At 43.2% G+C, this 15032-nt stretch overlaps 1 protein-coding gene across 1 annotated transcript in view; it reads left to right on the plus strand.

The window, feature by feature from the left end:
- Window positions 1-15032, plus strand: part of LOC117369054 (basal cell adhesion molecule-like) — a 104032-nt gene that overhangs the window by 45962 nt on the left and 43038 nt on the right. Inside the window, exons 2-3 of the mRNA XM_033962964.1 lie at window positions 469-596; window positions 3810-4026. Of these exons, the coding sequence (XP_033818855.1) occupies window positions 469-596; window positions 3810-4026 (345 nt within the window). The remainder of the gene's footprint in view (window positions 1-468; window positions 597-3809; window positions 4027-15032) is intronic.

Consider the following 15032-nt stretch of genomic DNA (forward strand, 5'->3'; position numbering starts at 1 on the left):
GAGCAGGAGAGCAGGAGAGTCGGGGCAGAAGCAGGGCGGCAATCAGGACAGAATCAGGGGGGAAATCGGGGCAGAAAGCAGGAGAAGCAGTCAGAAACGATGTGAGCGACTGGTCCCCAGTAGTCGCTTGTTTGTTGATTGGCCAGCCCACTCAGTGTTCCAGTTTTTTTGTTAGTGAATCGCTGCCTGCCGTTTCCCTTCATTTGCATGATCGGATCGGATTGGAGGATGATGGGCCACGAGGTTAGTGAATCGGGTCGGAGGGAAATCAGGTCGCAAAGTGGTCAGGACTTGATCGGTGAGTTTACTGAATCTAGCCCCAAGTTTATAGATACATCTGAATGCATTTTGTGTTCCTCAATTTTTTTTTTTTTACCTGAGCTGGGTATTAACCTTCAACTTCTCTTTCCCCTACTGGCTCTTTTGTGGTCCTTAGAGTTTAACTCTTGCTTTCTCTTCTCCCTCCAGTTTGCTTTGCAGAAGTGGTAGTTTCTGTGCCAGAATTTGTAGAAGCAGAACTGTTGAAGAACATCGTCATTCCCTGCACTCATACGATCACAGAGAGACCTGCGGATTACAGTGTGCAGTGGTTTATAGTAAGTATTGGGATAGGGGTGGGAGTTGGGATGGGACTCCAGCAGGTAATATTGTTCAGACTGGAGCCACCTTGATATTTAGAGTCTAGCAGTGTGGATCTGAGAGTAATTTGGGCTCTGATACTTCCTCTCTCCTCATTTCTTGTAGCTTTCTCTACTATGTAAAAGTAATTAAAAAATATTACTGTGATTTTCATCAACATTATGATACCAGGAGTCACAAGAATTAAAGACAAAGAATTGGAAAAATGAATAAAGGATCAACCATGTTGGATTATCACCACTGTTGTAGGAGCCTTAGGTAGCGTTACACCAAGACTAGACAAATTTCTATAAAACCTTGAAAATTCAGATTTGACAACAGTGGACTTAATAGAAAACAGTTTTGCTGGGTTCAGGCTACATTTTACGAAGATACCTGGATAATTCCTAAGCTTGCAGATGAAGCTTGAATTCTCCAGTGATACCAGACACATCTTTGTTTTTGTTATGTACTGTGTAAAATAATAATAATAATAATGGGGTAAATATTCAGCCATGGTGGTCAGCGATCTTTGGCCGCCACCTACATTTTGTCCAGATATTTCCATTCCAAGTCATGTCTGAGCAGTGGTATTGAGTATCTGTGTTTGTGTGCCTGGCTATTCCTTATCTGGTTAAGTGTGGAATTCAGCATTTAACTGCCTAAGTGAAATTGGACAAAGATAGCACTGAGTTTTATGTGGTCCAATTTGTCTGGTTAATTTAGAAGGTTAAGTGCTGAATCTGAGCACTTCACCACATAAGTACCCACTCTGCCCTCGGACCGCCCCCCCCAAATCTCTGACTCTGTCTTTAGTGGCTAAGGCTGATATCAGCGGCACTAACCAGTTAATCAGCAGATGAGATTGAGATATACAGAAGCGATGGTCAGAGTAGACTGGGACAAGGATCGAAGATAGCATATACGAGAGGTTGAGGTTATAGAGATGAATGGTAATGCACATGAAATTTAAAAAAAGGTTCAGTTCTGATTCTGCTACGTATTGCTCTGATTCTGGTTAACATAAGAAGAACAATGCGAGCTCAGGCCACTGATCCATTGGGTTCATAGACAACCCCACGAAAGACAAAGGCGCGCGCCAACAACTGAGCGCAAGATGGAGGCGTGCGCCAAAGAAAATTACAGTTTTTAGGGGCTCCGACAGGGGGTTTTGTTGGGGAGCCCCCCCCCCCAGTTTACTTAATAGAGATCGTGCTGGCATTGTGGGGGGTTTGGGGGTTGTAACCCTCCACATTTTACTGTAAACTTAACTTTTTCCCTAAAAACAGGGAAAAAGTGAAGTTTTCAGTAAAATGTGGGGGGTTACAACCCCCCCCACCCCCCACAACGCAGCGCGATCTCTATTAAGTAAAGTGGGGGGGGGTTCCCTCCCCACGCCCCCCCCCGGTCGGAGCCGTAAAAACAGTAATTTTCTACGGTGCGCGCCTCCGCGCTGCGCTCAATTGTCTGCGCGCGGCTTTGTCCCGGCGCGCTTTTGACCTGACACTGATCCATTGAGCCTCTGACGGCGACTACTAGGGGTTACTTGGAAGTACTCAGCTGATCCTTTGTTACTCACTGCCAAACATATGAGGTGGCCATCCCCATGTTTACTTGACTAGTAGGAGTAAAAGGAGCTTAGCTTTAAAAACCTCATCCAAACGGAGGTACTAGGATTAACAAATGTGGAGCTTATTCAAATTGTGACAAAAAGGTAACATCTGATCAGGGATTAGACCTGTTAGTATCTACAGAGTTCAATTTAACTAATTATATTGAGGATTCCCAAGATACTATACTAACTAGGTCTACCCTTGTGATCACTTGCTTAAGTGAATTGGATAAAAACATGATTATGAGATTCTGGGCTCCTTTTACAAAGGTGTGCTAGCATTTTTAGCGCACGCACCGGATTAGCGCAAGCTATAGCGCGCGCTACATGAAAAACTACCGCCTGCTCAAGAGGAGGCGGTAGCAGCTAGCACGCGTGGCATTTTAGTGCGCGCTATTCTGCGCGTTAAGGCCCTAACGCCCCTTTGTAAAAGGTGCCCTATATTTCAAAAATAGATCTATGAAATTTTGTGGTGATTTAGGGCTCCTTTTACTAAGCTGCGATAGCATTTTTAGCACGCGCTGAATTGCCGCGCGTGCTAACCCCGCGCTACGTGGCTAGAACTAACGCCTGCTCAATGATGGCGTTAGCGTCTAGCACATGCGGCAATTTAACACACAGTAAGCGTGTGCTAAAACCACTATTGCAGCTTAGTAAAAGGAGCCCTTACTTATAATATTCCCTGACATTGCTAGGGCAACCCAATATCGAAGAAAATAATTTCTTAATTTAAAGTCCCGTGCGTTAGCCTTGAATGCATTATTTTTCTTAAAGTTTCCTTGCAAGTGCGTTATTAAACTTCCGGAGAAAGAATTTATTTTTTGGGACCCTATACACTTGCAACAGTTTCAAGATTTACGAGAACAAGGACCAGATTCACGGGAACAAGTACAGGATAATAATAAGGACTGATCTTGGTTTGGAGTTAGTAAAAAGCACTAAGATGGTTTAGCTCAGGGTTTTAGTTTCCTGAGCTTATAGTTTCCTATATAATTTGAATTTGTAATAATACCAGTAACTTCTCCATTGTAGTGGGCTAGGAAGATTCTGTCTTTAAGTAATTCTTTATGTTTGTATGTTTTACTAATGTTTATCTTCATTCTTTACTGTTCTTTATGAATTGTATTATGAAAAATTATAAATAAAATTTAAAAAAAAACCTCACCCGAACCTTATTTTTAAACCCACATATGTTATTAGTAAAAACCAAATTTTTCAGCTTAATTGTGCATTGACTGAAATACTTTCTTAAATATGCTTTGAATTTGCTACCAGTTAGTTTCATGGTGTGTCCCCTAGTCCTGGTACCATACAAAAGGGTAAATAACCATTTCCTATTTACTTGTTCCATTCCACTCATGAGTATAAACCTCTATCATTTTATCTCTGTGAGTCTTTTCATACATCTCTTGCATGTCATTTGATTGTAATTCTGATTTGTGTGGATGTCTCCTCCCTGAGTTCTGCGCAGGGCCCATTCCGGCTCTGATCCCTCCACTCTGTGTTCTAATCGAGGTCTGATTCTATTTCTGGTTCTGATCTGGATTTCTTTGCATCTCTTTCTATTGATTGGTTACAGAAAGATAAGAATGAAGAGCGCCGGCGCATTGCATATCGGGATGAAATCGGCACCTCGATTGATCGCAATACAGAGTATACAGAGAAGATCTCTGTTGACCAGGACTTCAGCCTCAGGATCACAGGCGTGGAAGTGACCGATGAGAGGGTTTTCTATTGCCAGGTGATGGCTGGTGCAGCAGGGAACGGCGAGGGCATGACCAGCCTTAAAGTATACGGTGAGGCATGCGCCTGCGGGAAAGGGAGGAAGGGTAAGGGTGTGGAGGATGGGATTTTGGGGTGTGAGAGAGATAGCTAGGGCTGGAGGGCAAGGGAGTAGGGATTGAGGCATAAAGGAATGATTGTGACATCCAGAGATTAGTTTGAGGGATACTGGATGAATAAATGTGGTATACAGTAGGTGGGTGGGATTGAGATATACAGAAGTGGTTGTCGGAGTAGACTGGGACAAGGGTAGAAGATGGAATATAAGAGAGGTTGAGGTCATAGAGATGACTGGTAATGCAGTAAGATGGTGCAGTATAAGTGGGGTACACAGACAGACTCTGGGAAGGTGAGATTGAATAATGTAAGGTAGAATTTGGGGTGTTGTGGGACAGAATGAGAAAACCTGGGATTCAGTGGTACAGAATTGAAAGTTGGAGCACACTGGGACAGAGTGTGAGAGATAGATTGGGGAATATGAGAGAGATAATGAGGTTACATTAGGACAGGATGTGGAAAAGTAGGATCATGTGGTACAAGGTAGGGTGTGTGGTACAAGGTAGGGTGTGCCTAATTCAGGGAAAAATTTTTCAAATTTGATTCGGCCTATTGAATCTATTTTTTGATTCAATTTGATTTTCCTGCCCAATTGGGTGATTTTTGGGTTTATTTTGTAGCCTCTTCACCCACCCCACCCACTTTTGCCAGTGCTGTAGTGTAAACAAAACAACCAAAAAAGTTCATGCTTTCTGTCTAACACCAGCTCTGGAAGGATACACATTTCAAATCTGACATATTGTAATCACAAAATAGGAAATAAAATTATTTTTTTTACCTTTATTTTTCTGGTCATTTTATTATTCAAATAATGTTGGTCCCCAGGCTCTAGTTTTTGTTTGTCTTCTGTTAGCTCGGTGGGTCTCCTTCCCTTTTGACATTTTCTCCATGCTCACCATCCATCTTTCTTCTCTGTACCTTCCTTTCCACTGCCATACCAATTTCTATTTCTTTCCCACTGTCTACCATCTCTCTCCCTCCCTCTCTCTCTGCAGGTCTCTCTCTCTTCCTCCTTTGTGATGTCTTTCTCCTCCCCCCCCCAAATCAGGTATCTCTCTCCTTCCTTTCTAACTCACTCACTCACTTCCCTTTGCAGTTCAGTCTTTTCTCTCCTACCTTCCCTCCCCCAGCTGTTGGTCTCTCCTCATTCCCTCCCCTGCAGCTCCCCTTCCACACTCCTACCTTTTCAGCCGGCAGTGCTTTGCCTTACAAGCTAGCACTACCGGCTGGATGGATGGCCGATTCGTGTCCTCTCTGTGGCAGTCTGCCATGAAGAGGAGACTTGAACTGGCCAGCCAACCAGCTGGCAGTGCTAGCATATAAGGCAAAGCAGTGCCGGCTGGGAAGGTAGGAGCGTGGAAGGGGGGGCCCCGGGGAAGGGAATGAGGAAAAACCGAAGGACACAATTTGGGGTGAGCCAATGCCCCCATGTCCCCTTGTTCTGATGACTATTTCTACAACTGCCAGCCCCCTGTGCATGTGCAGCTCTGCCCGGCCCCGAGAGCCTTGCTTTGTAGTGCAACTCATAGATGCTCGCCTCAGATTGTTGGGGAATTAGCTGCAGGAGCTGCTCCTGTGGCTCTGTAGCAGGAGGAAGCTCTGCTCTTATAGCTGCCTCCTCTGACTGCACCATCACTCCAATCGCAATCCTGTTGCTGCTGTGGAAGAGAAGGAGCTGAGATCTGACCACTGAATCGGTAAGGTTGATTTAAAAAAAAAAAAACCCAAAACGAATCAATTCGAATTGATTCAGCCAGAGTGAATCGGTTCGAATCGAGAAATTGGGCAGCTCTAGTTCAGTGTTCTTCAACCTTTTTACACCCGTGGACCGGCAGAAAAAAAATAATTATTTTGTGGACCGGCAAACTACTAGGACTAAAATTTAAAAATCCCGTTTCCGCCCCATCTCCGCGAGCTCGGTCCCCACAAATCATCTGATCCCATCCACACAAGCCTCAGTTATGATTTTATATTGAATGTATTTTATTAAAGTATAAAAAGAAACAATATTCTGTAGAATTGTCATTTTATAAATACAAATAATTCAGAGCAAGGATCAACAAAACCCCTGTCTCCCCTCCCCTTCACATATATCCCCTCTACTATCAAGAAAACTGAACAAGCCAAATTATTACAGAATGCTACACAGAAATATCATGCTAACAGAATACTGAAGTAACACATGACAGGAATAGTTTTAGGGGAGTGCAACTAGGGCAACTGCCCCCTGGTCAGAGAGCGCCCTAAGCCAGCTGAAAGCTAAAGAAGCACTGCCTGGGTTTTGCAGTCCCCAGTTATGTCTAACACCTGCTCTAGCAGGATATATATTTCAAATCTGATATATTCTAATCACAAAATAGAAATAAAATTATTTTTTTCTACCTTTTGTCGTCTCTGGTTTCTGCTTTCAATCTTTTTTTCACTCTCTTCCTTCCAGCGTATGCCCTCTCTGTCTCTTCAATCCAGCATCTGCCCCTTCCATCCACTATCTGTCCTCTCCCCCTTCCATATGGTATCTGTCTTCTTTCTATGTCCCTCTCCCCTTTCCATCCAGCTTGTGCCCCTCTCTCCTATTTACATGATTCATTCCAGCTTCACTGCTCTCTTCATTTTTATCTCTTCTACACCAGATCTATCATCGTTGTCCCTCTGCTTATTTTTCTGCTGACCCCTTCCTATCATCAATCTCTCTACTTTCTCATGCCTGTGTCTCCCCTTCCCCTCCTCTAATCTCTCTGCCAGCTGTTTCCTTCCTTTTTTCATTCTCCCTTCCCTCCTCCTCCTGTCCAGCAGTAACTCTCTTCCCTTCCTCCCCTCCCAGCAGCATCTCTCCGTCTCCCTCTCCAGTAGTAGCTGTCCCTTTTTTTTCCTTGCCCAGCAGCTTCCCAGATTCCTTTCCCTCCTCCCCTCCCAGAAGCATCTCTCCTTCTCCCTCTCCAGTAGCAGCTGTCCCTTTTTTTCCTTGCCCAGCAGCTTCCCAGATTCCTTTCCCTCCTCCCCTCCCAGAAGCATCTCTCCTTCTTCTTCTCCCTGTCCAGTAGCAGCTGTCCCTTTTTTTATCTTGCCCAGCAGCTTCCCAGATTCCTTTCCCTCCTCCCCTCCCAGAAGCATCTCTCCTTCTTCTTCTCCCTGTCCAGTAGCAGCTGTCCCTTTTTTTTCCTGGCCCAGCAGCTTCCCAGATTCCTTTCCCTCCTCCCCTCCCAGAAGCATCTCTCCTTCTCCCTTTCCAGTAGCAGTTGTCCCGTTTTTCCCCTGCCCAGCAGCTTCCCAGACTGATAGTGGTTTTCTCCCCTCCCAGCAGCTCTTCTTACTTCCCAGCGCAGCGATTCACGAAGGCAGCCTCGGGTCCTTTGTTGGGTCGCGCCGCCTCTGAGGAAAGAGGAAGTTGCATCATCAGAGGCAGCCGCGACTCAGCAAAAGCCCCGAGGCTGCCTTCGTGAATCGCTGCGCTGGGAAGTAAAGGAGAGCTGCAGAGAGGGGAGAAAGCCACTGTCGGAGGCTCCCCAAGATCTCTCCGGCCCAGCGCACGCTTCCGATGCTGATCTTGCCGGTCCTGCGCGGACCGGCAGGAAGTTCAAATGAGTCAATCTTGCCGGTCCTGCGCGGACCGGCAAAAATTTCCTGCGGACCGATACCGGTCCGCGGACCGGCGGTTGAAGAACTGTGCTCTAGTTTCTGGTATATAGGATAGAGCTCCCTGTTTTTTCTCCTCTTGCAGAATAAATGGATGCTGCAGGAGAGGGGGAGAGAAGGAGGTGTGAAGGGTTGGTTCAGATCTTGCTAAGCTCAGGGAAGGCGGCAAATAAAAGGCTCACCAGGATCTGCCTTCTGTCTGCACAACTCAGGTTTAACCTTTTTTTGGAAAGACATGAAAGGAATTCTTGTGGAAGCTGTGCCAGGTTACCCTGAGGAGAAGTTGCTCTTAGGCAGGGCTGGGCTTGGGATCTGCCTTCTGGAATTCAGACAATGTGCTTTGTGTGAGAATGGTGCTCATTCCTAGATTAAACAATTGCCCTTCCACTGTCTTCCCTCATCTTGCTGTGGGAGTGAGAGTGGCGGTCTTGGAACAGGAGAAAAAAGCAGGTCAAAGCACCCAGGTTGTCCAAAGAACGCTTACTCCTCCACCTCATTTCAAGTTCTGCAACAGGTTCCCACACAGCAGCTTCCAAACAGCACTGAAAATACACAGCTAAAGTTAGATCAACAGAAGGAGGCAGGGAGGGAGAGGGAAAGAGAGAGAGGGGGGAGAAAGGGAGAAAGCACATTTGCATGAGTCTTGCTTCTCCTTTGCATCCACCCCCATCTGTCTCTGCCTTATCTCTGCATCACTCTGTTTTACTGTTCCCCTCGAAACTCTGTCTCTTCTCTTTTCTTTGCCTCTCCTCTCTGGGTTTTCACTAGATGTCGGAGTTTACACATAACAAATATTTATCAGTTTACTTTATCTGATCACTATGATGTAATATGCAGGAGGAAAAACACCTGGCCAGGAATGAACTCGTCTTGCCTATTCACAGCTACTTTTATTTTAGACCAGTATGAAAGTGGGAAGGGGTGGAGGTGCTCCATTCCCCCATCTCCCAAATCCTGCCCTCTTCTGGCATCCCTTCTTATATTTCCCTCAGTCCTGGAGTAATGGCACTGGCAAATGGATTTCAAAGATTCATAGAAACGTGTTGGCAGATAAAGGTCAAATGGCCCATCCAGTCTGCCTGTTTGCAGCATCCACTATCTCCTCCTCTCCCTAAGAGACCCACGTGCCTGTCCCATGCTTTCTTGAACTCAGACACAGTCTTTGTCTCTACCACCTCTACTGTGAGACTATTCCATGCATCTACCACCCTTTCTGTAGCAAAAATATTTCCTTAGATTACTCCTGAGTCTATCACCTCTTAACCTCATTCTATGCCTTCTCACTCTGGAGTTTCCTTTCAAATGAAAGACTCGCCTCGTGTATTTATACCACATAGGTATTTAAATGTCTCTATCATATCTCCCCTCTCCCGCCTTTCCTCCCAAGTATACATATTGATATCTTTAAGTCTGTCCCCATATGCCTTAGAACGAAGAGCAACCATTTTAGTAGCCTTCCTCTGCACCGACTCCATCCTTTTCATATCTTTTTGAAGATGTGGTCTCCAGAATTGTACACAATATTCTAAATGAGGTCTCGCCACAGTCTTATACAAGGTCATCAATACCTCTTTTTTCTTACTGGCCATTCCTTTCCCTATTCACCCAGGTATCCTTCTAGCTTTCGTTGTCGATTTTTTTAACCTCTTTGGCTACCTTAAGATTATTATATACTATCACACCCAAGTCCCACTCCTCTTTCGAGCACAAAAATTATTCACCCCCTAAACTACCATTCCCTTTGGTTTTTGAAGCCCAAATGCATGACCTTGCATTAAATCTTAGCTGCCAAATTTCAGACCATTCTTCAAGCATTGCTAAGTCCTTCCTCATGTTATTCACACCATCAGGGGTGTCTGTTCTATTGCAGATTTTGGTATCATTCACAAAGAGGCAAATCTTACCAGTCAGCCCTTCAGCAATATTGCTTACAAAAATGTAAAAAAAAACAGTGCCAAGAACCACTGGTAACATCCCTCCACTACCCTCTGTTGTCTTCCACTCAACCAGTCCATCACTTTGGGGCCCATACTGAGGACACTCGGTTTATTTATTAGATACCTATAACACTGTCAAAGGCTTTGCTAAAATCTAAATACACCTAATCTAACGTTATTCTTGTATATCGCCATACCATTTAGTTCTAGGCGGTTCACATTCAAGAAAGACTGAACAGTTCAGTGACAATACATTCTCAGAGAATACAGAATATAATTGATGTTTAATTGACAAATTTTTCAAAAGATATGTTTTCATAGATTTTCGAAAGGTGTAATAAGACTGAGTCAGGAAAATTATTGTACTTAACCAATTGTTCAATTTGCCTGCCCAAAATGCAAACGTTTTATCAAGAAATCTTTTATAACGGCAATGTTTTAGTGTAGGGATAGGCAAAGAAATTGATTCTTCGAGCAGACTTTTTTATCCCATATAGCTCAAACTGTAAAGATAGGTAAGCTGGAGCCAAGCCAAACAACGTTTTGAAGCAAATACAAGCAAATTTAAATAGCATCCTAGCTTCGAAAGGCAACCAGTGTAGCTGCTGATAATATGGGCTAATATGATCATATTTTTTAAGCTCATAAATCAGACAAACTGCCGTATTTTGAATTATTATTAGCCTTTTCAGGGTTTTTTTGTTAGCTCCCAGATATATTATATTGCAATAATCAAGTATAGATAGGATAGAAGACTGCACCAACAGTCTAAAAGATGTAACGTCAAAATATTTTTTGATAGTTCTTAGTTTCCATAGGGCAGCAAAACATTTTTTAAGCACTTGATCTGTATGGATCTCTAAAGTTAGATAACGATCTAATGTAACTGCTAAGGTTTTTTATGGAGGTGGCAATCGGGTAGTCTTGACCTTTGAGATATATCACATTGTCTTTGATTTTATCAGTAGGACTTGCAAGGAAAATCTTATTTTTTTCTGGGTTAAGTTTAAGTTTAACATTAACAGTCCACTTTTCTGTCTGAGTTAAAATGAATGAAATATGGTTCTCAATATCTGTTGTAAGTGGTGTAATGGGAATCAATAAAATAATATCATATGCATAGATGTAGAATGTAACTTTCAAACTTTGTAATAGATTTCCCAGAGAAACAAGATAGACATTGAACAATGTGGGTGACAATGGGGAACCCTGTGGAACTCCACATGGGTTGTTCCAGGAAGAAGAATATGTACCCTCACTATGTACTTGATAAGATCTTTTTTTCAAGAACCCCTGAAACCAGTTCCAGACATTTCCTGTGATCCCTATTGTATCCAGACAACCTAATAAGATTTCACGATCCACCAGATCAAAAGTACTGCTCAAGTCCTGCCTCTAGTGAATCCATGTTGCCTTGAGTCCTGTAATCCACTGGATTTCAGAAACTACACTATTCTCTGTTTTAAAAGCATTTCCATTAATTTTCTTACCACCGAAGTCAGACTAACCAGCCTTTAGTTCCCTTCCTCTTTCTTACTCCCACTTTTGTGTAGAAGGACCATCCACCCTTCTTCAGTCTTCCGGTACCACTCCTGACTCTAGAGGATCATTGAAAAGGTCAGCCAGTGAAGCCACTAGAACTTCTCTACATTTCCTCAGTACCCTCGAATGTACACCATCTGGCCCCATCGCTTTATCCACCTTCAGTTTAGCGATCTCCTCATGAACACAACCCTCTGAAAATCAATCAGGATCTACTACATCTCCAGTCCTATTTGCTTTTGTTTTCTGTGGTCCCACTCCTGGTGCTTCAGCTGTAAATACAGAACAGAAATATTTGTTAAGCAATTCAGCATTATCTTTATCAGCTTCTACATATTCCTCTCCGTCACCTTTGCTTCTCATAATGCCACTTTTGCATTTCCTCCTATCACTAATAAATTAAAAAAAAAATTATTATCCCCTCGTTTTACTGTGTCTGCTACTCAACCAGTCTCTCTTAATTTTTCCAGATATTTCTGTTTATCTTCTTCTTACTGCAATCTTTTGAAGTTTATGAAAGTTAATCTCTTTTTCCTTATTGTTTCAGCTACTACTTGTAAGAATCAAAGCAGCCTTCTTTTTTTCTTACTTTTACTTACTTTTCTTACAAAATGGTTTGTTGCCTTTACAATAGCTCCTTTCAGTTTTGCCCACTGCTTTCCTACTTCTTTCAGATGTTCCCAACCAGACAATTCCTTGACATAATCCCCCATCTGATCAAAGTTATTTTAAAAGTTTAGAATCTTCACTTTCAAATGACCCCTCTCTACATCTATCTTAATATAAACTACACCAAGCAACGATCACTGGATACCAAATGATCACCCACTATAACACCAGAAACACTTTCCCTGTTTGTAAGCACTAAATCCAGTATAGCCCCATCCTGGGTGGGTTTTATTACCAACTGCTGGAACAGTTCTCCTTGCAGAGAATCAAAGATTTCTCTACTTCTAGGAGATCCTGCAATAGGGATACCCTAATAAACATCTAAGTTAGACTACTGCAATGCCTTTATCTGGGAATTCCAACAGTTCAGTGCAAAGCTTTACAAATGGTCCAAAATGTGGCTGCAAGGCTAATTTGTGGAGTTAGAAAATTTGACCATATAACACCTTGGTTGAAGAAATTGCACTGGTTACCCGTATGATTACGTATCATTTTCAAAACATTAACTTTGATATTTAAAGTTATTTACCATGGGATTCCTTGGTATCTATTACAAGTTATGGCAATTTACCGACTGCTCAGAATGTTGCAATCTGAGGGTGCAATGCGATTGGCTCTGACAGGTTCTCAAAAATACATTATAAGAACACAAGAACATCTTACACGAAGAATCTCCCAATAACTTCCACAAATTTGCTGAGCTACTAGGAAGATCTACCAAACAACATAACACAAATCATCTGATATTATCCTTTCTATCCCTGAAAGGAAAAATATAAGATAATTCACTACAACACATTTAACGTACCTAGATTTTCAGAAAGCTTTTGATAAAGTTCCTCACGAGAGGCTCCTGAGAAAATTAAAATGTCATGGGATAGGTGGCAAAGTTTATATGTGGATTAAGAATTGGTTATCGGATAGAAAACAGAGGGTAGGGTTAAAATGTCATTTTTCTCAACGGAGGAGAGTAAACAGTGGAGTGCTGCAGGGGTCTATACTGGGACCGGTGCTATTTAGCTTATTTATAAATGATATGAAAATTGGAACGACAAGTGAGGTGATTAAATTTGCAGATGACACTAAACTGTTCAAAGTTGTTAAAATGCATGCTGATTGTGAAAAATTGCAAGTGGACCGTAGGAAATTGGAAGACTGGGCGTCCAAATGGCAGATGAAATTTAATGTGGACAAATGCAAAGTGATGCACATTTGGAAGAATATTGTAACCTGAATCACAGTTACCAGATGCTAGGGACCACCTTGGGGATTAGCACCCAAGAAAAGGATCTGGGTATCATCGTAGACAGTACGATGAAACCTTCCACCCAATGTGCGGAGTTGACCAAAAAAACAAAAACAAACAGGATGCTAGGAATTATTAAGAAAGGGATGGTTAACAACACTAAGAATGTTATAATGCCCCTGTATCGCTCCATGGTGCGACCTTACCTGGAGTATTGCGATCAATTCTGGTCTCCTTATCTCAAGAAAGATATAGTAGCACTAGAAGAGGTTCAAAGATGATAAAGGGGATGGAAATCCTCTTGTATGAGGAAAGACTAAAAAGGTTAGGGCTCTTCAGCTTGGAAAAGAGATGGCTCAGGAGAGATATGATTGAAGTCTATAAAATCTTGAGTATAGTAGAACAAGTACAAAAACTAGGGGACACTCGATGAAGTTACAGGAAAATACTTTTAAAACCAATAGAAGGAAATATTTTTTTCACTCGGAGAATAGTTAAGCTCTGGAACACATTGCCAGAGGTTGTGGTAAGAGTGGATAGTGTAGCTGGTTTTAAGAAAGGTTTGGACGATTTCCTGGAGGAAAAGACCATAGTCTATTATTGAGAAAGACATGGGAGAAGCCACTGCTTGCCCTGGATCAGTAGCATGGAATGTTGCAACTTCTTGGTTTTGGCCAGATCCTAGGGGCCTGGGATTAGCCACTGTGAGAACGGGCTACTGGGCTTGATGGACCATTGGTGTGACCCAGTAAAGCTATTCTTATGTTCTTGTACAAGAAAAAAATAACAACTTTTACTATAACTATGGCAAATTGTTACCTGTAACCCGTCCTGAGCTCTTTAGGGATAGAAAACGAATTACATAAGTATAATCCTGGAAGGGAGCTTAAGGAATATATCTATGAATTGGCCACTGTTAGGGAAAAGATGCTGGCTTGATGGACCCTTGGTCTGCCCCAGCATGGCACATCTGGACCTGATATTCAAAATAAACTATTCATTTGCTAGTGGGCAGCCAAAACATAACTTGCTTATCTAGATAGTTAAAAAAAAATGTTATATGAATAATATCAATATGATTAACTCACTAAGGGGTGTAGTTACCAATATGGGCTGCAATTGAGATGTGCTGTTTTACACTAACTTGTGCAGTTTTTAGCTCAGGTCCCATTTTATGCAATTAGACCTTGTTACTAGATAGACCTGCCTAAAGAGCAGGTCTGTGTTTGGTCACTATGACCTAACTGGTCAGCTGATGAATATTGGCTTGGTGGGCAATGTCAAATGCAGCTGAACATAGACCAAAAATTAAGTGATGGTCGCCGGATTTGCACCTGATGGACAGACACCTAATCCTGCCTAACTACCCCGATTCGCTAACCAGAGTCAATGTCACAGGCATCGGTTAGAGAATCGCGTTGCTGCTAAACTGATTGTGGCAAGGGAATCTTTGCTGTGATCGGCTGAATGGCAGGAACCCCCTCAGCTTTGAAGTTGGATGGCAGGAGGGATACCTAGTCCCTCCTGCCAGAACCCTCAAAGCCCCCCCCAAATGCCCACAGCAGGAGGAGTACCGAATTCCTCCTGCCACCATCCCCCGAAGATCACCATGGGTGGCCTATGGGATCTGGCCAATCGGAGTCTTAGGCCACTCCCAGTGCATCCCAGAATGCACTGGGAGGGAGGCCTAAGATTCTGGTTGGCCCAGGTGCCTAAGGCCCCTCCTATGGGCCAGTCAGGGCCATAGACCCCTCCCCAGTGCATCCCAGGATGCACCAGGAAGGGGAAGACCCGCCATTCTGTGGAGGCGGGCCTGCTAACCGGAGGGAGTAAGCATCCCTCTGGCTGGCCTACATGAAAAAGGTAAGTGGGAGGATCCAGGTGGACTTGGGGGGTGTCAGGATGAGGGCACATCTTCAGGGGAGTTCCGGTAGGA

This window comes from Geotrypetes seraphini, chromosome 11 (assembly GCF_902459505.1).
Source record: "Geotrypetes seraphini chromosome 11, aGeoSer1.1, whole genome shotgun sequence".
Classification (NCBI taxonomy): domain Eukaryota; kingdom Metazoa; phylum Chordata; class Amphibia; order Gymnophiona; family Dermophiidae; genus Geotrypetes; species Geotrypetes seraphini.